This window comes from Narcine bancroftii, chromosome 1, assembly GCF_036971445.1.
Source record: "Narcine bancroftii isolate sNarBan1 chromosome 1, sNarBan1.hap1, whole genome shotgun sequence".
Taxonomy (NCBI): domain Eukaryota; kingdom Metazoa; phylum Chordata; class Chondrichthyes; order Torpediniformes; family Narcinidae; genus Narcine; species Narcine bancroftii.
Window position 1 is genome coordinate 334654250 of NC_091469.1, and position 24577 is coordinate 334678826.

At 36.7% G+C, this 24577-nt stretch overlaps 1 protein-coding gene across 2 annotated transcripts in view; it reads right to left on the reverse strand.

Moving 5' to 3' along the window:
• LOC138748729 (centrosomal protein of 72 kDa-like) overlaps positions 1-24577 on the reverse strand; it is a 254596-nt gene that overhangs the window by 140173 nt on the left and 89846 nt on the right. For both annotated transcript variants that reach the window (XM_069909398.1, XM_069909405.1), the window contains exon 4: positions 8879-8987. In XM_069909398.1, coding sequence (XP_069765499.1) covers positions 8879-8987 — 109 coding nt within the window. The remainder of the gene's footprint in view (positions 1-8878; positions 8988-24577) is intronic.

The following is a 24577-nucleotide window of genomic DNA, read 5'->3' on the forward strand; positions in this document are numbered from 1 at the left end:
TACACTGCAAGATGCAAACCATGACAAGGGGGTAAGCATTGGATTTTGGGTAGTTCCTTTATGCCTCCACACTTTGCTGTTGCCATAACTCTGATACAGGTTAATCTTGGTCTCATCTGTCCTTAAGATCTTTTTCCAGAATTCTGCAGGCTCTTTTAAATAATTTGTGATAAACTATAATCTATCCTTTCTTTTTCGAACTAGTAGTTTGCTTCTTGCAATGTAGCCTCTGTAATTCTGTTCATAAAGTCTTCTGCAGACAGTCGTCATCAACATATCCACACCTGCCTCCTGAAGAGGGTTTCTAATCTGTCAGACACATGTTTGGGGATTTTTCTTCATTATGATGAGAATTCATCTGTTATCAGCAGTGGAGTTCTTCCTTGGAATACCAGCCCCTTTGCAATTACTGAGCTCACCAAAACACTCTTTCATCTTACTGATCTTCCAAATTGTTGCTTTTGTTAATTCTAATGTTTGGATGGTATCTCTAACCATTTTATTTTTGTTTTTTAGCCTCATAAAGGCTTCTTTGACTTTCATTAGCATATCTCTGGTCCTTATGTTGAAAAATGGCAACTCCAGATTCCAAAGCTTAGAAGCAATTAAACATACCTAGGGACTATGTATAAAAAAGTGCTGTAATTTCTACGTAGTCAAACCAAAATGTGTATAAATAACCTTCAATAAAATCTGGAATGTGCTCTTAATTGCATGTGAATTGCTTGATTACAAATTTGAAACTGTGGAGCTCAGGAACAAATAAAGGAAAAAAGTGCCTTTTTCCCAATCAGCGATCCAATTCAGTGGAAAGGCCAAATCATACAACTGTATATTAGGCCAGCCTTTTGCAATTTGAATTGGACATTGCAAGTCCAATGGTGAATAAGATGTAAAAATGTTGCATCATGCAATAAGATTTTCCAGAAAATAAATCTTGCAGATTAAGATTTTACAATGGCATGAGTTTGGAAATTATGTAAAAATAATGCATTAAAAAGGTATTTATAGGATTTTTAAAAATCAAAATTGGTTGATTAAGATGAAGTTTGAACTATCTGATAAAAAATTATTAAATTTTGAAATTTTGTGACGAATAAAGCATTAGAATGAAATAGGAGTAATCAACATTGACCATTCATTTGAAGGAGATCAGAGAGTCCAAGTGTGACTCCAGTCAGACTGAATGAAACTCACTGAAAATTAAACAATGCAAAAAATTTTTGTATTGCAAAACCAGATGAAACAAAGATACCAGGCTCTTGAACTTCACAACCTTATCATCACACTGCAGCAACATCACTAAATATCTGCTTGCACAATTGTCTAATCTAGCACAGTCTCTCCAGTAAAGATCAACTGTGTATATTATTATTTATTCTATCTTTCTTATATATTATTATCTATTTTTTCTCATCCTTTGTATCTGGGAAGCTGTGCATTGATTGTACTTATGAACATAATAATAAACAATTAATCAAACCAACCAAAACCAGTTTCAGTCTTAATTTTCAGGGCTAGTTTCCCCAAAATATGATTAAATCTTGCACCATCCAATACTATCTCAGAAACTTCAGTACAGTACAGGCAAACCATAGTTGTTTATGCTTGAGCACCATTCCCCAAGCTAAAGAGATCCTTGGACCACCTAACTTTCTGAGTCTTGAAACATCTATCCACTTTTCTTAAATTCACTTGTCTCTGAAATTCATCGAGGGAATAGATTTAGATTTAGTTTTTTTTGATTAATAGATTATATACAGGTTTAATTATTGTTGTCCTCGATCATATGAGCAAATTAGACAAATATTATTGTTTTGACCAAGAGTTGGTATAATGTAACTGAATTGGTTTCTATCTAAAATTATTTTTAAGAAATAATGTTAAATCAACATATATGGATGGATTTTTTAAAATTACATTTATATTAGTTTGTGATATATATTTTTGTTACATTAGTAGACTTTGTGTGTAGGATTATTATGTTAAATTCAATAAAAATATTTTAAAAAGAAAAATTCAAATGATGTGAGATGCTGTAGCTTCCTTCAGATTACATCATGGATTCTTCTACCAGTAATCTTGGATCCCAGTACTTGCCTTCTCTCATGCTGTTCTTCAACTGGATCATCCTCCAGCAAACTACTCTTCAATTTAAGGCCATAAATTAATAACCAAGTAATTATAATTATTTTTCAATGGCTGAAGAATTGTAACAACGTGAATGTCAATGGTCTGGGTTGAAAGGTCAATGTACAGGTGCTCCTCGACATACATTCGTGTTCCGTACTGGATAACCGGTCATATCTCGGAATGGATGCATGTTGGGGAATTGCCCTACCTGTGATACTGAAGAGTAAAACGATCGATTTCCTTTCATTCTCTATCTCTGAATCCTCATTTTTTCTGTTGCTGCAGACCCTGAGCACTCTGCTGACTGTACTGGCTTCTAAAATCTGTCTGACCATTAGAATATCGAGCAACAGAATCAGAAATAATGGAACATAAGGAGTTAAAATGCAGTTAAGTATTGCAACATTGGGCGATGTGGCAAGAAGGCGTAGAGGGAAGACGTGTGGTTCCACCTTCCCCCAGTTAGACTTCTAAATACCCAACTTTAAAACTTGTAAAAGTGGTTAAAAATAGTATCTACAGATTTTGGAATAGTGAAGAATTGAAATGGCTGCAAACATGAAAAAATCTAAAACTCAATTGCAAAAGAAATTACCTGACAAAAGTGTTGAAGAATTGAGGCCTACCTATCAAATTGAAACCACTGAGTCGTCGACTGGAGGCCCCAAGCTTCAGAGGACTCCTGCTCGGTTAAGTATAACGCCGATCGTGTATCCGCAATGAGCTCGGCACCCGTGAGTCCAGGCACGGGGGTGGATCGGCCGAGTGAGGACAGACCCGTGAGCCCACAACGTTGCCTGGTGGTCTGGAGGCGTGCAGTGTAGGGTCAGAAGATGCACCTGCGCGGTCAGTGGTTCTGCCGAGCATGTGCGGTGCATCACGGATTCGTGAATTATTAGATAAGGTGTGGGCTGTGGGGAAGCCCGAGCGACGGCGGGCTGACGAGGTCGCGCGCTGTTGTCGGGTTTCCAAACTCACAGCCGTACCGGAAGAGGACCTACTGCGTTTGAGGAGGAAGAGAGTTCAACTTTATTGGAATTTACACAAGAAGAAATGGGGATTGATATCAAAGAAGGTAGGCCTCAAAGGGAGGTGATGGAACCTGGACTGGATTCTGTGTTTACAATCTTGGAAGGGATTGCTAATCAAATGGAAAAAATGTCGATGCAGATGTCTACTCAAAACCAAAATGAATACTAAGTGTGAAGAAATGACTTTAATGAAGCAAGATATTACTGTAATTAAAAGTGATGTTAGTAGATGCATAAAATCAGTGGATACCGTTCAAAATAATTTAAAAAAGATTGAAGAACCTTTTTTTGAATGAAAGAATCAAGTGGAGTGTAATAGAGAAAAAAATGGAAAATGTGGAGGATTTTTTCGTGGATTGGGGGATTCAGAAGAAGGAATTATTAAAGAAGATTGATTCGTTAGAAAATTAAAGTCGAAGAAATAATGTAAAAATATCAGGATAGAGAAATTATATTGCGAATGGCAGTGCAGAAGGCACAGCAAAACGAGGCTCCAGTGATAATTAAAAATAACAGTGTGTTTTTCTATGCAGATTTGAGTCAAGAAATTGTTAGAAGGTGCCGAAAACGTAATTCCGCTAAAGAAGAATTGTGGTGAAAGGGATATAAATTTGCCTTTTGTTATCCGTCAATATTGAAAGTTTTTTATGGGAATTTTCAATCTCAATTTTTTGAAAATGAACATGATGCGTTAATCTTTGCTAATTCATTGCCAGATTTACAAGGAAGTGGATGATCGCCACTATAATCACCTAAAGGGCCTATCTCATTGGTCTGGAAACTTAGTGGCGACCTGGTGGCGACTCGAGTCTCTGCAGCGTCTCCTGGAGACTAGCCGGGTCTCAGGGGAGCCACGGGAAATTCAAACAGACTCGATTTTTTTGGAGACTTTTTCCAGAATCCAGCAGGTCTTGGAGACGTCTCTGCGATGTCTCTATCAGTTGCGGCAACGTCGCGGAGACTAATTTTGTCCGCAATGTCTCCGAGACCTGCTGGAGACCAAGGAGACATTGCGGCGACATCGGGGAGACGTCTTCCCAGTTGCGGACAAAATTAGTCTCCGCGACATCGCAGCAACTGCCGGGCGAATTGGTTGTCACCTTGTCTGGAGACATCATTGAGATATCTCGGGCGTCGCCCTGGTGAGAACGCAAGCCATTTTTTGGTCTCCCGAGTCACGGCGATGTCTCCGCCAATGAGATACCAATGTAAGAGGAGGGCAAATATCAATGGAAATGGGAAGAATTGAAAACATGGAAAGAATGGGGAAAAAATTGAATTGACGCAAAGTCTTTTTGATATTGAGGACCCAGAACAATCACTGGGACTGGAATCAATGGGTTGACTGTTTTTGTTTAAGTACTTTGTGGAAGTCTGACTTTGGTGGGGGGGGGGGGGGGGTGGTGGATGTCACTGAGATCTTTAGTCACCTGCCACCAGTGGGTTTTACCACACCCAGATTTTTAGGGGACTACTACTTTTTAGTAGTTTGTTTTGGGATTTTTTTTTCTTTTCTTTTTTTTTGAAGTTTTTATATAGGGGGATTAGAATATTAAGGGAATTAGAAGGGGAGCATTATTTTATAGTAGTGGAACATTTTATTAGATTAAGAAATGTCTAATTTGAATTTTGCAACTTTTAATGTCCAGGGTTTGAATAACCCAATTTAGCGCAAACGAGTTTTGGCTTATATAAGAAAAATGAAAGTTGATATTGCTTTCTTGCAATAAACACACTTGACTAAAAAAGAGCATTTGAAATTGAAGAGAGAGTGGGTGTTGCGATTTTAATTCATAAGAAATTACTGTTTGAATTGGAATCGTTTGAGGGAAATGCTGGGAGGGTTTTGATTGTTAACTGTAAAATTTTTGCTGAATCTTGGACTTTGTTAAATATTCATGCACCTAATGTAGATGATGAACGCTTCATGTCGGAGGATTTTTTATTGTTAAATCAGGCCAATAATAATATTCTGGTTGGGGGAGATTTTAATTGTGTTTTGGATCCTTTATTGGATAGATCTCCAAAAAGTATGAGGAAATCAAAGGTGACGATACAAATAGGAGCTTTGATGAAATATCTGAATTTGGTTGATGTTTGGAGGAGAGTAAACCCTACAGAGAAAAACTTTTCATTCATCTAGACATTATTCATTTTCTAGAATAGACTTTTTCTTGGTTTTGGCACATTTACAGGGTAGAACACTACAGGCTGAATATAAAAGTCAGGTTATTTTGGACCATTCCATGTAATTTTTCTCCTGTGTAAGTCCAGAAGTGGACTTATAGATGGAGGTTCAATACAATGTTATTGAAGAAACCAGAGTTTATTACTTTTATTAAGGAGTAGATTACTTTGTTTCTAGCTGAGAATATCAATTCAGTACATAGTAATTTTATACTGTGGGCTGCTTTGAAAGCATATTTCCGAGGGCAAATTATTAGCTATACTGCCAAAGTTAAAAAGCAATATGCAGCGGAAAGTTTAACATTGGAGAAACAAATTACTGAGTTGAAAAAGGAATTTCAGAAAGATGTTACAGAAGATAAAAAAGCTGCTTTAACGAAGTTGAAATTACATTATAATACATTACAAACTTATCATTATGAGCATTTAATTTATCGATCTAAGCAACATTATTATGAATTGGGTGAGAGAGCTCATAAGGTACTAGCATGGCAGTTAAAAACAAAACAGACATCCCAAACTATTAATGCTGTGAAAAAGAATTCAACAGTTACCTATAAACCTCAAGAAATTAATGACCAGTTTTATTCATTTTACCAGAAATTATATACTTCTGAGGATGAAGCAGGATGCTGGTTCTATTGAATCTTATTTATCTAAATTAAATTTAGCTGTTTTAGGGGAGGAGGAGGTTAAACAAATGGAAGCTCCATTTACGGATTTTGAGATTAAAGAGGCTATACAGGAGATGCCGAATGGAAAGTCGCCAGGAGATGATGGATTCTCAGTTGAATTCTATAAAGTATTTTACGAAGATTTATCTTCTGTATTTGGAGATGTATTGCTGCAAGTAACTGAGGAGCAGTTGTTACCAGAATCTTGTTCGAGTGCTATAATTACTGTGATTCCTAAGAAAGATAGGGACCCGTTGAAAGTGTCTTCGAATAGGCCTATTTCTTTATTATAAAATAATAGCGAAGGTGTTAGCGAATAGACTTGCCAAATATTTACCTCAGTTGATACATACAGATCAAACAGGTTTTATTAAAAATAGAAATGTGTCTGATAATATCCTCAGATTGATAACATTGGTCAATGCATTTAGACAGCAACCCATCACCCCAATGGTGGTTGCGCTGGATGCAGAAAAAGCCTTTGATAGGGTTGAGTGGAATTTTTTATTTAAGGTATTAGAAAAGTTTAATTTTGGCCTTATTTTATTGGTTGGGTTAAGGCTTTATATACAAATCCAATTGCTAGGGTGATGACAAATGGCCAAATTTCTTTACCATTTAAATTAATGCGATCGACATGACAAGGTTGTCCATTGCCACCAGCTTTATTTGCATTCACTATTGAACTGTTAGCTCAGACAATATGACAGAATGATAAGATTAAAAGAATGAAAATTGTGGATGATGACTATAAGATTAATTTATTTGCAGATGATGTATTAGTATATTTGACAGAACCGGAATAATCTTTGAAATATTCATAAGATTGTTTGTTAAAATTTGGGGTGTTGTCTGGATATAAAGTAAATTGAGATAAGAGTGAAATATTGCCAGTTGGGGATGGAGATTATTCAGAATATAAAAGTATTATAAAATTAAAGTGGTCAGTTAGAATTAAATATTTAGGGGTGATAGTAAATGCAGATTATCAATCTTTATATAAATTAAATTATGTTTCTTTTTTAAAAAGGATTAAAATGGATTTGACTAAATGGAAAGATCTGCCGTTAACATTAATTGGTTGAGTAAATTGCATTAAAATGAATATTTTTCCTTGAATTCAATATTTGTTTCAATCGATACCATATTTACTATCAAAGGGTTTTTTTGGGATCTGAATAGAGCAGTGCGGGAGTTTTTATGGAAGGGAAAATTAGCACGAGTAGCTTTGCATAAACTTACATGGAAATATGCATTAGGTGGATTGCAGTTACCTCATTTTCAAAATTATTACGAAGCTGCTCAGTTGAAATTTGTTTGTAGATTGATGGATATGGGCCAACCTCTGAGTTGGGCAAAGGTGGAAATGGCTTGTATATCTGAAGTTGAGATACACCAGTTTATATTTAAGTGGAATGGAAATTTATTGCAGGAATGTAATATGCCGGTACTAAAACATTTGTTTGGGTTAAATGAAATATGGTTTTAGGATCAAAGGGTAAATTATCAATCCAAACCCCATTATATCATAATCAGCTTATTCCTTTTTCAATGTTTAATAATTATTTAAAGAGATGGAATTCTAAGGATATTAAGATAGTTCAGGACTGTTTTGAAGAAGGCCAGTTTCTTTCCTTTAACCGACTGAGGGAGAAATTTAATATATCTGTAAATTCTTTATTTGTGTATTATCAACTTAGAGCTTTGATAAAAGATAATTATGGTAAAGAGATGAATCTACCCATGCTGATGAAATTTGAGTCTTTGATTTCTTCTGTATCTAAGAAAGGTTATATTTCGGGTATGTACCAATTGTTACAAAATGCGATGGATAAATCGGATTGGGAGAAATCTAGACTTAAATGGGAAAGTGATTTAACTTATATTTTTCCACAAAGATAATTGGGAGGCTATGTGCCGTGATAGTGTAACTAAAGTGACAAATGTACGATATGGAATGGTTAATTATAATTTTTTACATCAGTTATATTTGACTCCAGAGAAATGTTAAAAAATATGGGTTTAGTAATTTAGATTCTTGTTTTAGATGTGGATTATGTATTGGAACTTTTTTTACATGCTGTCTGGTGTTGTGTTAAAGTACAACCATTTTGGGAAGGAATTAGATTGGTTTTGGAAAAATTATTTAACATTAAATTGCCATTAGACCCATTGATTTTTTTGTTGGGATATATGGCTTCTTTGAAAGGACTAGGGTTGATAACTTTCAAATTGCATTTGTATGTCTACTGCTGTCTGTAGCATGAAAATGTGTAGCTAGTACTTGGAAAAATAATGTGGAGATTAATATAACACGCTGGCATAATGAATTGAGAACGTATTATTATGGAAAAAAATTTACATGTAATTTACATGATAATTATTCATTTTTTGTTAAAATGTGGTCTCCTTATTTGGAGTATATGAATTTCAAAATACTTTGAAATATTCTTCATATTAACTGTATTGTTTTTATATTTGACTCCCCTTAAGGGAGCTGGCTGAAGGGGTGGGAGGGTTATTTTTAATATATAAAAATTTGTTCTTCACTTTTCTTTGTTATGCTTAACTGTATTTTGATTAAAGTCTTTAATAAGGTTTTCAAAAAAAACGTATTGCAACATGGTGGCCACCAAGGCCAGCTCTTGCGATTTTCACTGTAATTGCGCAAGTTTTATATTTTTCTTTATTTTAAAAAAATTTCTGTCATATGTGCGGATGGATGCAAGTTGCATAGGTCAGAAGTCAGGTTGTACCTTATGGTAACTCAATTTTTAACAATGAAGTGGATCAACATATCAAAGAAAAATGACAGATTCTCTCATTTTATTTTAAAATTTTGTTTTTTCTCACCTTAGATTTTCTGCATTTTGAGCAGGGTATTCATAGAATTTATGTGCCTCATCTGAGTTGAAGTGCATCAGTGCTGCTTTGCGTTCACTGTCTCTCACTGGTCGATCGTCTGCAAAACATTACATTTTTGTTTAAAGTAACAGTCAATCTCAAAACTGCTACAAACGTTACTGACTATATCAAATAAATTTAACCTTGTGGGTTAAAGCATACTCATTTGCTAATTTAGCAGAATCCTGCCAAGTTTCCACTCCCTTTTCATCTAAATATGTTTTTATGTCATCAGGAATGCATCTTTTAATTTCCTCAACTAACACCAACTCTTTCAGTCTGTCATAATCATCATTTATATGTTTTGACATGTACCATCGGCCATAGCACACAGCTTTGTCATATGCAAAATCCATGCAAGACTGGTTCACTGATATCCTCAAATTTTTGAATTTTTGCCTCTCTCAGGTTCTGGAATCAATTCTGCCTTAAGCAGAGCTTGCTTTACAGTATCAGTCATAATCAATGACTTGTTGAACTATAAAGGCAGAGTATGTATGCTGAGCCCCTTCCCTTTAAACAAGCTCTGTAACAATGAGGGTCCAATGGTCTTTTGGTCACTTTAAACTCTCAGCAACTTTCTCAAAATGCTGAAAGAATTTATCAATCTCAGTCTCATTAAACAGAGAAATTATCTTCACCTCCCTACTAGTCATAAGCTTCTCATGATGACCATGACGTCCAATCTCCTTCTTCTCTCTTTCAAACTCCCTTTCTATCATGCTTCCTCAGATGTATGTTTTTCTAATTCTAGCTCAATTTGCTTTTGTTCTCTCTCAATCTCCATTTGCCTCTTGGTTCCCTCCCTTTGTTTCTCTGCTTCTTCCCTTTTCTTCTCTGCTTCCTTCGCCTCAAATCTAAGTTTTTGTCACTCATACTGTATTTGTTCTTTCTCTCTCTCTCTATCAAATCTATATTTTTCCATCTTGGTCTGCTCCAAATGTAACTGGGTTTTTCTCTCAGGAAATTGTTTTAACTCCTCCTCTTCAAACTTCTCTTCTTTAACATAGTGTTCAACTAATACTTTCTGGATCTCTACTATTTTCATTGACTGTTTTTCCCACAAGTTCCAATTTTTGGGCGATAATCAACAACTCATCCTTTTGCACCCTCTGCACATCTGCAAAAATTGCTGATGCCAAAAACATCAATATCCATTGGTGTTGTTTTTCTACACACACAAGCCTTTTAATTGACTTTCAAAAAGGAATTTAACCAAACAATCCCTCTGACTCTCAATGGAAAAAGCCTATCCACACCAACTCTATCTATCCCTCATAATCTTAAATACCTCTATCAAATCCCCTCTCAACTTTCTATGCTCCAAAGAATAAAGACCCAATTTGCTCAATTCTTTGTAATCGAAATGCTGAAACCCAGATAACATTTTCATAAATCTTCTCTGCCCTCTATAGATGATAATCTTCCTATAATTTGGTGATCAGAACTGCACACAGTACTTTAAATTTGGCCAACCAATGCCTTGTACAGTCTCAATATCACTTCCCAACTCCTGTATTCTATGCATTGATTTATAAAGGTCAGCATACTAAAAGCCTTCTTCACCACCTTATCCACATGAGATTCTACCTCAGGGAACGATGCACCATTATTCCTAGATCTTTCTGTTCTTCTGCATTCTTCAACACCCTCCCATTTACTATATATGTCCTGTTTTGATTATTCTTTCCAAAATGAAGCACTTCATACTTCTCAGCATTAAACTCCATCTGCCATCTTGCAGCCCACTCTTCTAAGCAGCCCAAATCCTCCTGCAATCTTTGAAAACCTTCTTCATTGTCCACAATTCCACCTATCATCTGCATATTTACCAATCCAATTTACCACCCCATCATCCAGATCATTAATGTAAATGATAAACAACAATGGACCCAATACAGATCCCTGAAGCACACCATATGTCACCAGCCTCCAACCTGACAAACAGTTATCCAATACAACTCTCTGGCATCTCTCTTCCAGCCACTGTTTAATCCATTTGACTATCTCAAAATTAATACCTAAAATGACTGAAATTTCCTAACCTTCCATGCAGAACCTTAATGAAGCCCATATAAACAGCATCCACTACTCTAACCTCATCAACATTCCTAATCATATCTTCAAAAAGTTCAACAATTTTGGTCAAATGATCTTCCACACACAAATCCATGTTGAGTGCTCCTGATCAAACCCTGTGTCTAAGAACGCTTTCCCTCAACTTACCTACAACAGACTTCAAACTTACAGGCCGATAATTGCTAGGCTTGCTCCTCAAACTCTTTTTAAACAAAGGAACCACATTAGCAATATGTCAATCCTCCAGCATTATACCCATCTCTAATGACATTTGAAAAATCACTGTCAGAGCCTCTGCTATTTCCTCACCAACATCTCTCAAAGTCCTGGGGAAAATCCCGTCGGGACCTGGAGATTTATCCACCTTTATGTGCTTTAAAAGTTCCAGTACTTCCTCTTTATTAATTACGATAGTCTCCATAATTACCCTCTTTGCTATCTTTACTCTGCACAATTCAATATCCTTCTCCTTAGTGAATATTAAAGAAATTGTTCTAGATCTCTTTTAGCTCTATACACAGTTGTCCACTCTGATTTTATAAGGGACCAATTTTATTCCTCACTCTCCTTTTGCTATAAACATATTTGTTGAAACTATTTGGATTTATTTTCACCCTGATTGCTATCACCACCTCAGTGGGTCACAGTTTCCCCTTGACAAAGAGAATACAACAAGTAGTGTCCATCTCACACTAGTTACTTTATTTTTGTCTTCTGATGACTGGCTGATGATACTCAATGCTGCTTCTTCAAGGGTCTCAATCACATGACTTATTTGATCAATACTAGTTTCTGTTTCAATTTCCCAAAAGCATGAGTCATAAACAGATGGCCTTCTCTCCTTTATTAATCTTTATTATTGGTTTTCATAATAAAGACAGTTAAATGAAGAAAAGGATTAAACATATGTATGTATGTATATATATATATATATATATATATATATGTATTAGGATAAAACTTCAAACAGTATAAATGTATAAATTCAGTCTGGCCTCCAATACACTGGGTGAAGAAGACATCAAAAATATTATATATTTTTAAAAAAACCTAACCTACTCTATTAAAAAAAACTAATAAAAAAAAACATCTCAGCAGCTTATCCTGAGGGTTATTTATATCTTGTGGCTTTTGATTCATATCATGAATCAAAAAAAACAAAGGTAAGACTATATCTCATCTGGAAGAGTGAGTACATCTAATCACATTAAAAACATTTCTACCAAATGAAAATAAGACATAAAAGCTCATCATGTATCTTCATATTTAATTGATAAATCAAATACATGATATCTAATTTTTTTCTAAACTTATATACGACATAATATGAGAGAATAATTGAAGCACTGTTGGAGGTCTACAATCTTTTCATTTGAATAAAATGGCTCTTCTGGACAACAATGTAAAGAAGGCCACAACCCATTGCGCAGGTACAGAAAAACTCCCTATGACTGGTTCAATAATCCTAAAAAGATTGGGTTGTAGCTCCACATGAAACAGTGTTGAAGATATTAAAAATTTATTTCCAACAGATTTCTAAAGACGCACAAGACTAAAATATCTGTGTCAATGTAGCAATATCAGATGTGCATCTGTCACCAGTAGGGTTAATATTAGAAAAGATACAAGCGAGCTCATCTTTGGACATGTGAACATGATGCACCACTTTGAATTGGATTAATGAATCTTGGGCACATATTGAAGATTTATTCATCAGTTTGAGAATCTTGTCCCACAGATTCTCCATAAGGGTCTTGCAAGTTCCAATTCCAAAGGCTTTGTAATCTTATCGTGAAGTACTGGGGAGGATTTAATTGAAAAATATTATCAACTAGATCAGGTGGATATACAAATGAAAGTCTGGTAATCTGGTATTTAAGACATTTCTAATCTGTAAATATCTAAAAAAATATTTGGTAAGTCATATTTACTTGCCAATTGTTCAAAAGACATTAAACAGCCTTCCTTAAAAAATATTGCAAAATAAATAATATCTTTGATATTCCATATAGAGAAAGCTAGTCGAAAAAAAAATAATTATGAGAGACAGCACGAGATAAAACAAAGTTTTAAAATTTTAAAATTTCCTAACTTGGAACCAGATTCGTTATACATGTTTGAGTATTGAATAGATACATCCTTAATGATCTTGGAAAACCTAAATGGAAGAGAGGTACCCAATAAAGAGGCCCCTGAATACTGCTGTATAGATTTCAATTCTAAATCTATCCATAACAGATGATCCAATTTGTCAGAATAAAAAATCCAAGAGTTAGATAATGAATGACCTCTCTGAACAAATGTTTTCTCCCTAGTTAAATAATACATTGTTATAGTCTTTAGTTGAAAGCATTCATGACTTGGACTTGGATATCTCTGTGTTTGTTCAAAATGTTATGAAATCTGTGAATGTCTTACACCCTATTCCAACCCCCCACAGTAACTCACAAAAAAGTAACAGAAGACCGCAACATCATATATTGTCAGAGGATTGCAATTCCCATGTCATATTTCCTAAAATCTCCACTCACTTATTCTATTTACAAATTTCCATGGGTATTTACTTCTACTGCACATCAGTTAGTTTATCATTTTTCAGAAGCTGTCTCAGCAATGTAACCTCCAAAAGTTCATCCTTATTCTATTTCATGTATCCCAGACTGCACTGAGGACTGCAAGATAAATGAAGAAGGTTCTCAGATACAAATCAATCACTCTATATGAAGCAAATACACTGTCTTGGAGCAACAGACACATCAAGTTTAAGAGGTTATGAATCTTACAGAAACAAGGAGGTAAACCTCTCTTCCCATTAATGCAAATTCTTCTTGCAACTGTCAAGAGCAATGGAATCTGTGATAACACTAAGAATACATATAGAGGAAGAACGCATGTAGAGGCACCTCAGCTTTCATTTTTTTTTTGTCTGACGTTGCATCATCAATTAATTGTCTCACAGTCAGATTTGATCTGCTACCAAAAGGTTCTTTATCCTGTCAGAAACCAATGACACTGAAGATTCACAGCACTTTCATGCTGTTAAACAACTTTTGGCTCGACCCACTGACCTGCACTCAGTCAATAGCTCGTACCTGTCCAAATTTTTCTTAAATGTTAAAATTGAGGCCATATTCATCAGCTCAGCTTGCAGCTCATTCCACATTCCCACTACTCTCTTCCCCCTCATTTTCCCCTTTCACTCTTAACCCACATCTTTTTCCACATCTCAGTGGAAAAGCCTATCTACATTTACTCTGCCTATCCCCCTCATAATTTAAAATACCTCAATCAAGACTCCCCTCATTCTTCTACATTCCAGGAATGTCCTAACCTGTTTAACCTTTCCCTGTAACTCAGTTCCTGAAGTCCGGACAACGTCCTAGTAAATCTCCTCCATTCTCTTTCCATCTTATTAATATCTTTCCTGTAGTGAGGTGACCAAAACTGCACACAATACTCCAAATCTGGCTTCATCAATGTCTTATACAACTTTACCATAATATCCCAACTCCTATACTTAATTCCTATACTTTATGAAGGCCAATATGCCAAAAGCTCTCTTTACAACCCTATCTACGTGTGACACCAGTTTCAGAGATTTATGTATCTGTATTCCCAGATCCTTCTGTTCAATTGCACTCCTCAATCCCCATTTACTGTGTATGTCCTTTCATGGTTTGTCCTTTCAAAATACAATACCTTCTGCCATTTTTCAGCTCATTTTTCCAGCTTGTCCACATCCCTCTGTCAACTTTCAAAATCTTCCTTGCTGTCCACATCTCCAATCTTAGTGTCATCGGCAAACTTGCTGATCCAATTTATCAGATTATCATCCAGATCATTGATATAGACAACAAACAACAATGGTCCCAGCACTGATCCTTGAGGAACACCACTGGTCACAGGTCTACAGTCTGAGAAGCAATCATCTACCAACACTTTCTGGCTTCTCCCATCCAGCCTTTGTCAAATACAATTCATGCCTTCACCTTGAATACCAAACTTCTGAACCTTCCTGACTAACCTCCCATGTGGGACTTTGTCAAAGGCCTTACTAAAGTCCATGTAGAAAACATCCACAGCCTTTCTTTCATCAACTTTCCTGGTAATCTCCTCAAAAAACTCCACAAGCTTGGTTAAACATGAACTACCATGCACAATGCCATGTTGACTATCCCTAATCAGTCCTTGGCTATCTAAATACTTGCATGTCCAATCTCTTAGAAAAACCTTCCAATAATTTATCTATCACTGATATCAGGCTAATGGCCTCTAATTTTCAGGGTTATTTTTGGAGCCTATTTTAAACAATGGAACGAGAGCTAACCTCCAATCCTCCAGCACCTCACCTGTGGCTAAAGAAATCTAATATATATTCATACATGCAAATCAATATGGAGAACTCTAGAAATGTTGAAGGAGGTTCAGTAGGGGTAACACTTGATGCTGAATGTCATGACTACATTTAAGGTCATATGAAGTTAAAAAATTTCAACAAAAAAAAAAAGAACTTGCACCAGGGACACCTCAATTAGTTACAGTGCTGAGCATAAATGTTAAAACAAGTGACCAAACCCAGTTCAGTATGGGCCAAAAAAAAGCGAAGCAACGTTGGCAGAAGCTTTTCACAAGCCCATAGACAAAGGAGAAAGCGAGAGACAGCAGCGGGACATCAGTCTCGCTTTACTATTGATGACGATGATACACTTTATTGTCATTGTGCTGATAAACCAGCCAAAATGAAACACAATCAGCACTGAACGGAATTTAAAATAGAATTACATACATTACAATAAAAACATACATTTAAAAAACATACAATAAACCATATGCAATTAAAACCACAATATTCTAAAATGAATTGATAAAAATTACTGATTATGAAATGCAAGCGCAGCACCACTCAGCGCCATGAACTGGTGTTTAACATTGTCACGGCTTCATTAAATAAAAAGCTCTTTTTAAACCTAGTGGTGCATGAGCAAAGGCTCCGATAATGTCTGCCCAATGGCAGAAGAGTAAGTAGTTCATGGTTCGGGTGTGTTGCGTCTTTGATAATATTTCTCACCCTACCCAAACATCATTCCCTATAGATAGATTTGATGGTAGGCAATTGTATTCCAACAATCCATTGGGCAGTTTTCACTACCTACTAGAGTGCCTTAAGATTCTGTACAGTACAATTCCCTTACCACACTGAAATACTATGTCAGCACGCTCTCAATTGTGCATCTACAGAAATCCAACAATAACCTTGGGCAGAGGCGTTCTTTCTCATACATCTCAGAAAATAAAATTGTGGTTGTGCTTTTTTGATCAAAATTGATGAATTCAAGGACCAAGTGAGACCTTCAGAGATATGGGACCCCACAGGAATTTAAAGTTCTGTAAACGTTCCACCACCACTCCATTGGAGTGGAACATGAATGTGGCTTCCTTCCCGTCTAAAATCCGCAATTATCTCCTTTGTCTTTCAAGTAACATTGTTCTCAGCACACCACAAGGCTTGGTGCTGAACCTCACCACTTTAGGCCGTTTCATTATCCCCTGTAATCAGCCTACCAGAAGCTTCCAGATATGAAAAGAGCAGGCAACAGGAAACAGAACAGCCAACACCAGGCCTGTCCCAGTGCTCAGGCCTCCAGACAAACAAGGAGCAAGGGGCAGGCAGCAGTCAACAACTGCATGTTTTATTTCCTGGGCAACACCGGGTATCCTGCTAGTTTTAAATATCTCTGCAGAGCCCTGCAATTTCAACACTAGCCTCCATCAAGGTCTGAGGGATTTATCTACCTTCATTTAATTTAAGACAGATGTTTTGAATTATACAAGCAACATATCACCATGACATAATGAGCATCACAAATATCTTCTGAAGAATGATACCCATGCAATCATTTTATAATTCTCAAACTATTTAAGATAGAAATTGACAAAATGCCACGACTACAATATAGGATCAGTTGGAGTATCACATGCACATGATGCATCTCATGCACTTACCAGCCTGATATTTAGTACGTTAAGTTGCTTTATAAAATGTACGAGGTTCAAAAGAGAATGAAGATACAAAACACAAAGAAAAATATGGTGTGTGAAATACATACATTTTTCATATATTACCCTATAAAACTGAAAACTCACATTACTCAGATCAGAATTTTAGCACTTGTATCAGTAAATGCATATTAACTACAAATTTTCCGAAATGCATTTTAAAGACTCAACTCCTTTGACAAACAACTGCAACACTCAATGAATTCACTCCAATTTATTCAGTTGCACAGTTAAACAGGAATTGATAAATGGAGGCAGCTCAGTGCAAAGTACATTGGTATTTCACAAACACACATTCAGGAAGAGTGCCTTATACAAAAATGAGAAAATAACTAATTTGTTACGTGATTGAGTATCATTAATGATTTAAAATTGCAATATACCAGAGATGGTTAAGATGCAAGCTTGTTGAGTGAACATGATCATTTGTTTACTAGATCAAGAAATGATCAAGTGGAAATCAAAAATGTCCAACAATACAGCACATGTATTGCTATCTTGCTTTTGAATTTACAAGCCACTTTTGAAGGAATTGCAACGTTTCACATTATCAATTTCTTGGTCACAAAAAATGCAATTGTCATCAATAAATATTATGTTACAAAATCTGCAGTAGAGCAGTTATTAAACCTAATTATCTCTTACTCGCCTTGAAGTAAAACTAGAAAAGCATTTACAGTACTATGACCCACAGTCTTAATCATTCAGTAATTCTAGTGGTGAGTTTATAAACTGATCTTCTTTGGCTTGGCTTCGCGGACGAAGATTTATGGAGGGGGTAAAAAGTCCACGTCAGCTGCAGGCTCGTTTGTGGCTGACAAGTCCGATGCGGGACAGGCAGACACGATTGCAGCGGTTGCAAGGGAAAATTGGTTGGTTGGGGTTGGGTGTTGGGTTTTTTCTCCTTTGCCTTTTGTCAGTGAGGTGGGCTCTGCGGTCTTCTTCAAAGGAGGTTGCTGCCCGCCAAACTGTGAGGCGCCAAGATGCACGGTTTGAGGCGTTATCAGCCCACTGGCGGTGGTCAATGTGGCAGGCACCAAGAGATTTCTTTAGGCAGTCCTTGTACCTTTTCTTTGGTGCACCTCTGTCACGGTGGCCAATGGAGAGCTCGCCATATAACACGATCTTGGGAAGGCGATGGTCCTCCATTCTGGAGACGTGACCCATCCAGCGCAGCTGGATCTTCAGCAGCGTGGACTCGATGCTGTCGACCTCTGCCATCTCGAGTACTTCGACGTTAGGGGTGTAAGCGCTCCAATGGATGTTGAGGATGGAGCGGAGACAACGCTGGTGGAAGCGTTCTAGGAGCCGTAGGTGATGCCGGTAGAGGACCCATGATTCGGAGCCGAACAGGAGTGTGGGTATGACAACAGCTCTGTATACGCTTATCTTTGTGAGGTTTTTCAGTTGGTTGTTTTTCCAGACTCTTTTGTGTAGTCTTCCAAAGGCGCTGATATTTCCATGTCTTCAGTACCTTTATGTCACAGCAACAGGTCTGATGTCATAATGGCATTAAAATTCAAATATATCAAATTACTAACAGCTTTCAACCTTTAAAAAGTGCATCCTCAGCTCAGGTAAATGAACTTTGGATCTGGTAAAATTAATAAAGTATGGTATTATATGAGTTTCCATTCAAGAAGACCTTTGCAAATGATTTAGCATGAGATTGCTGCTCCGTTCAATGCAATCAGGGTTCACAAGTTCACCACAGATCCTATTTTTTTTACAATAATCTTTTACCCATTTGGTTTTTCATGTCCATCATCCACATGGAATAGCTATGCAGGAGAATCAGTGGATTTTTTTTTAATCAAGTTGCCACAATCTTATTTTATCCTCACAGTTAAAGATTAATCATTCACAAATCTCTCAAAGGAAACTGTGCCCTTGTGTCAATTATGATTATATACTTTTAAAAATCTCAAGTATAACATCCAGTTGGTAAAGGAAACAAATTGGTAGATTTTGGGTTTGATTACCAATTGTTAATTAATGTGACAAGAAGGGCATTAAAAGTACATCCAACCTCCATGACTAAATTGAAAACATCAGCTTGAATTTATCAATGTGGCTGTTCTCCATTACTCTAATTAAACATTCATGAAAATTTCAAATGATAAGAATGCTTGCTTTGGAAGGTGTAAATGGCACACTTTAAGAACTTGGAAATGGGCCTAAGTTCAGGTTTAAAATAAGTAAATCGATGGACCATAAAACATTACAGCACAGAAAACAGGCCCTTCAGCCCTCCTAGTCTGTGGAAAATATTTTTCTGCCCAGTTCCACTGACTTGAATCTGTTCCATATACCTCTATACCACTCAATCCATGTACCTGTCCAAATTTTTCTTTCTTTTTAAAATATTTTTATTGAGTTTAACATATAAATCCTACATACAAAGTCTTCTAATTAAACCACTAACAGGTCAAATCATATACATATCACAAATTTATATAAATGTTAATCTAAAACCTCTCCACATTTATTTATTTAACATTTCTTAAAAAAATAATTTTGCATAGAAAATAAAATTGCATTAGATAAAACTGCATAAGTTCTGCCTGATTTAATCATATGATCCATGACAACCATAATTAAACTCAAATTTACAAGTTAATCTAAAATTTACCCCCTCCTTCTAATCCCTCTAATGTAAAGATACGAATCAAATTGCAACCTTCAGAAACTAGACAGAATCACCGAAGCATCCAAACTTCTTAAATCTTCCAACCATAATAGCATTCTAAGAGTGGACCCCGCATATTTTCAAATTAAAACGTTCTATCTTTAATATTGTATCTAATTTTCTCCAAGCTTAAATAGGACATTACATCATGTAACCACTGTGTATGAGTTGGTGAAGAATCATCTTATGATTTCAATACAATTGCTCGTCTGGCTATCAACATGATAAACGCTAAAACTTTCTCCTGGGAAGCAAACAGAGGTACATCCGAGGAAAAGCCAAACAAGGCAAATAAAGGGCATGGTTCTATTTTACACTTAAAAATCATTGCTATAGTTCAGAACATGTTTCCCCAAAATCTTCCAAAATTGGGGCACTCCCAAAACATATAAATATATAAATCAATGAAGTTTCAAAAATTTTACATTTAACCATATACAGCACAGAACAGGCCAGTTTGGGCCTACTAGTCCATGCCGGAACAAATCCCCACCCTCCTCATCCCACTGACCAGCACCTGGTCCATACCCCTCCAATCCTCTCACCTCCATGTCTTTCCTTAAATGTAAATAACGTCCCTGCTTCAACCACCTCCGCCGGAAGCTTATTTCACATCCCAAACACCCTTTGCATGAAGTAATTTCCCCTCATGTTCCCCTTATAATTTTCCCCCTTCAATCTCAAACCATGGCCTCTGGTTTGAATACCCCCCACTCTTAATTGAAAAAGCCTATCCACGTTGACTCTCTCTGTCCCTTTTAAAATCTTGAACACCTCCATCAAATCCCCCTTCAATCTTCTACGCTCCAGAGAAAAAAGCCCCAGGCTGCTCAACCTTTCTCTGTAACTCAAACCCTGACATCTTGTCAACATTCTTGTGAACCTTCTCTGCACTCTCTCTATTTTGTTTATATTTTTCCTATAATTTGGTGACCAAAACTGCACATAGTATTCCAAATTTGGCCTCACCAATGCTTTGTACAATTTCATCATAACATCCCAACTCTTGAATTCAATACTCCGATTTATGAAGGCCAACATTCCAAATGCCTTCTTCACCACTCTATCTACCTGAGTATCAACTTTGAGGGTACTATTTACCATAACTCCTAAATCCCTTTGTTGCTCTGCACTCCTCAATTGTCTACCATTCAATGTATATGACCTATTTAGATTTGCCTTTCCAAAATGCAACACTTCACACTTATCCTTATTAAATTCCATCAGCCATTTCTCAGCCCACTCCTCTAGCTTTCCTATATCTCTTTTTAAGCTACAATAATCTTCCTCACTGTCCACAATACCACCAATCTTTGTATCATCTGCAAATTTACTTATCCAATTTACCACCCCTTCTTCCAGATCGTTAATATATATAACAAACAGTAGTGGACCCAGGACCAATACCTGAGGAACTCCACTAGTCACCGGCCTCCAATTTGTCAAACAATTTTCTACCACTACTCTCTGACACCTCCCATCCAACCATTGCTGAATCCATTTCACTACCTCCTTATTTATACCTAATGCCTCCACCTTTTTTTCCTAACCTCCTGTGGGGAACTTTGTCAAAAGCTTTACTAAAGTCTAAATAGACAACATCAACAGCCTTCCCTTCATCAATCTTTTTTGTAACCCCCTCGAAAAACTCTATAAGGTTTGTTAAGCATGATCTACCCCTGACAAAACCATGCTCACTACTACCTATCAATCCCTGTTCTTCCAAATATTTGTAAATGCCATCCCTCAGAACACTTTCCATCAACTTACCCACCACAAACTTCAGACTCATAGGTCTATAATTTCCAGGTTTACATTTGGACCCTTTCTTAAACAGCGGAACAACATGAGCCACCCTCCAATCCTCTGGCACAACCCCCGTGACCAGTGACATCCTAAATATCTCTGTTAATGGCCCCACTATCTGTACACTAGTCTCCCTGAGTGTCCTTGGGAATACTTTCTCCGGACCCGGAGATTTATCCACCTTTATCTTTTTTAACACTGCCATCACTACCTCCTCGGTTATCCTTATATGATTCATGACCTCCCCACTATTTTTCTTTTCTTCAACTGATACAATATTTTTTTCCCTAGTGAATACTGAGGAAATCATTTAAAATTTTCCCCATCTCCTCTGACTTTTCACATAGCCTACCCTCCCTATCTACAAGGGGTCCAATTCTATCCCTCACTAATCTTTTACTTTTAATGTACCTATAGAAACCCTTTGGATTTATTCTTACTCTGTCTGCCAAAGCCTCTTCGTGCCTCTTTTTGGCCTTTCTAATTTCTTTCTTAAGATTTTTTCTACACTCCTTGGAGTCCTCTTTCAATTTCTCAGCACCCTGCTCTTTATACCTCTTTTTATATCTATTTCTCACATAATAGACCAACATAAACATTAAAAATGAGATAATTTGAGTTTAGATATACATATTCTATGTACTGAAGCAAAGTATTCTATACTGAGCTACTATAGATGTCAGTGTACATGTTGTTGAATTGATGTATATGCTGGGAAGTCAATGTACATGCTGTGGAATCTAGTGCAAGACTGACAGCTCCAGGCTTGTATGCCGGGCTTAAACACTGCTTCTGTCACATTGACAAGAAGTGACATCAGCCAAGATTAAAACTGTGTTGGATGCTGGACAATTTCCTGCATTTTCCACAGCACATCCACCATTCTGGGAGCCAGTTCACTTGCTGGTAAGTGGGTTTCCACAGCACCACCTTAAATTGTAATAAACAATGCCTTCATTTTTATTAAATGTTAAAATTGAGCCTGCATTCACCACTTCAGCTTGCAGCTCGTTCCATATTCCCATCACTCTCTGTGTGAAGAAATTTCCCCTGATGTTCCCTCTAAACTTTCACCCTGATCCCATATTCTCTGGTGTGTGTCTCACCTAACCTCAGTGGGAGAAGCCTTGCATTTACTCTCTTTATACTTTGATCAAATCTCCCATCGTTCTTCTGCACTTCAGGGAAAAAAAAGTCCTAACCTGTTTAACCTTTCCTTGTAACCAACTTCCTCAAGTCCTGGCAACATCCTAGTAAATCTCTGCACTCTTAATTTTAATGATATCTTTCCTGGAGTTAGGTGACTTTATTGAAAGATTCATAAGAAACCAGTTAGAGGCATCATTACCCACATCATGAGCAGTTGAGAATTAACCAACAAGTTGATGTAAGCAAAGCAGGAAGAGAAATTTACTTCTTTCCAAGCACTGATCAGCATGCAAATCTATAATTCCAGGGTTTCAATGACACATTATTGAATGCAAAGTTTTTTTAAGTGCAAGTGCAAAGATCAAACTAGTTATTACTCATAAATCTTGACACTAGTGTTGAAGTTAAAAATGTACAAGGTGGATTCCACTCAATTCTCAGAATTAACATGTGAAAAGGGAAAGTTCAAAATGCTTCTCCCTGAAATGGTATCTCAAGTGTTTTAAATTTTATGCTGCATTTTATGATGACCATTTGTAATTGTTCTTCAATTTTTCTGTTAAGAATATATGCATCCTGAAAATGTCACATCAAATTGATTGCTCTGATGCACTCTTTGGCACATCTGCTACCATTGTGGCATCTTCCATCTAGCTCTTCAAATGTAACTCCGTTTCTCATGGACAAAAAAAAGATCTTGTATTAGTATTCATTTGTGGGGGCTCACCACGAGGCAGGTGAACCGGCCCCGCTTGTAAGCCACGCGGCGGGGCAGCCGGCCAAAATGGTGCCGTTGGAGGTTTCCCTTCCTTGCAGCACGGGGCTCAGAAACCCGCGCTGGGTGACGACGTGACTCCCGGGTGACGTCAGTTCCATCCAGCGCGGTTCTCAGCCAGGTCCAGGCTGGGAGTATAAGTGCAACCCAGCAGCCTGCAAGAAGCGAGTCTGCTTACTGAGCTCAACCCGTCTGGTTGTGTGTGTTATTGTAGAAGCAGTGTAGCCCCCGCTACACATCTTCCATTGCAGCCATACACATTTTTCTGAAGGCTGCAGAATATCAAACACTTTAAAGTGAATTGCTATTATGCTCCAAGTTTCATAATGCAAGTGAATGAGAATATAGATTCAAAAACAAATGCAAAATGATCCTTTTTACTTTTGGAATATCTCATTAGGTAATATGTTTGAAGAGACTATTAAAAATGAATTAATCTTAGGATGATAATAATTATTCCACTTTTCCAACTGTCATCATCTGGTCCGAGACAGGAGATGCATGTAGCTTCGAACTGGTCAAGCAGATTTCTCTCTCTGAAAGCAAGCTTCCAATGCTTTATGTAAACTTTTATTTTTAGCCAATTTGAAATTTTTATGCAACCGCATTTGCCAACAGTAACCTGCTTGCTCACAAAACATTACAATATCTGAATCAACTTGGCTGTCAGTTAAAGCCAGAATCCACTGCATTTGGCCTCCATAAAATTTCACAGCAACAGACTCTTATTCATTTTAATTGCCTCGTTGCTATGTGGGAACTGTAACAGTAAATCTCAGTTTTCGTAGATATGAGAAAGCCAGTAATTTTATTTTCCACATAACTGTACAACTAAACTTGTATACCATATTTGCAAGAAATAGGTTCCACTGATTCTTGTTGTGCCATACAATGATAAAAGGATTTTAAAAAGTGAAATGCATTAATATATTACCTCTTACTGTGAATTTGAATATTTACATTTATATTGTTTATTCACTAAGATATTACTATATTATTGCAAGTTAGGTCATAACTTTAAAAAAATAAATAATTAGCCAAATACTTGAAGAAAAATATCATAAACTCTTCTAGATTTTGACTTTAACATGAA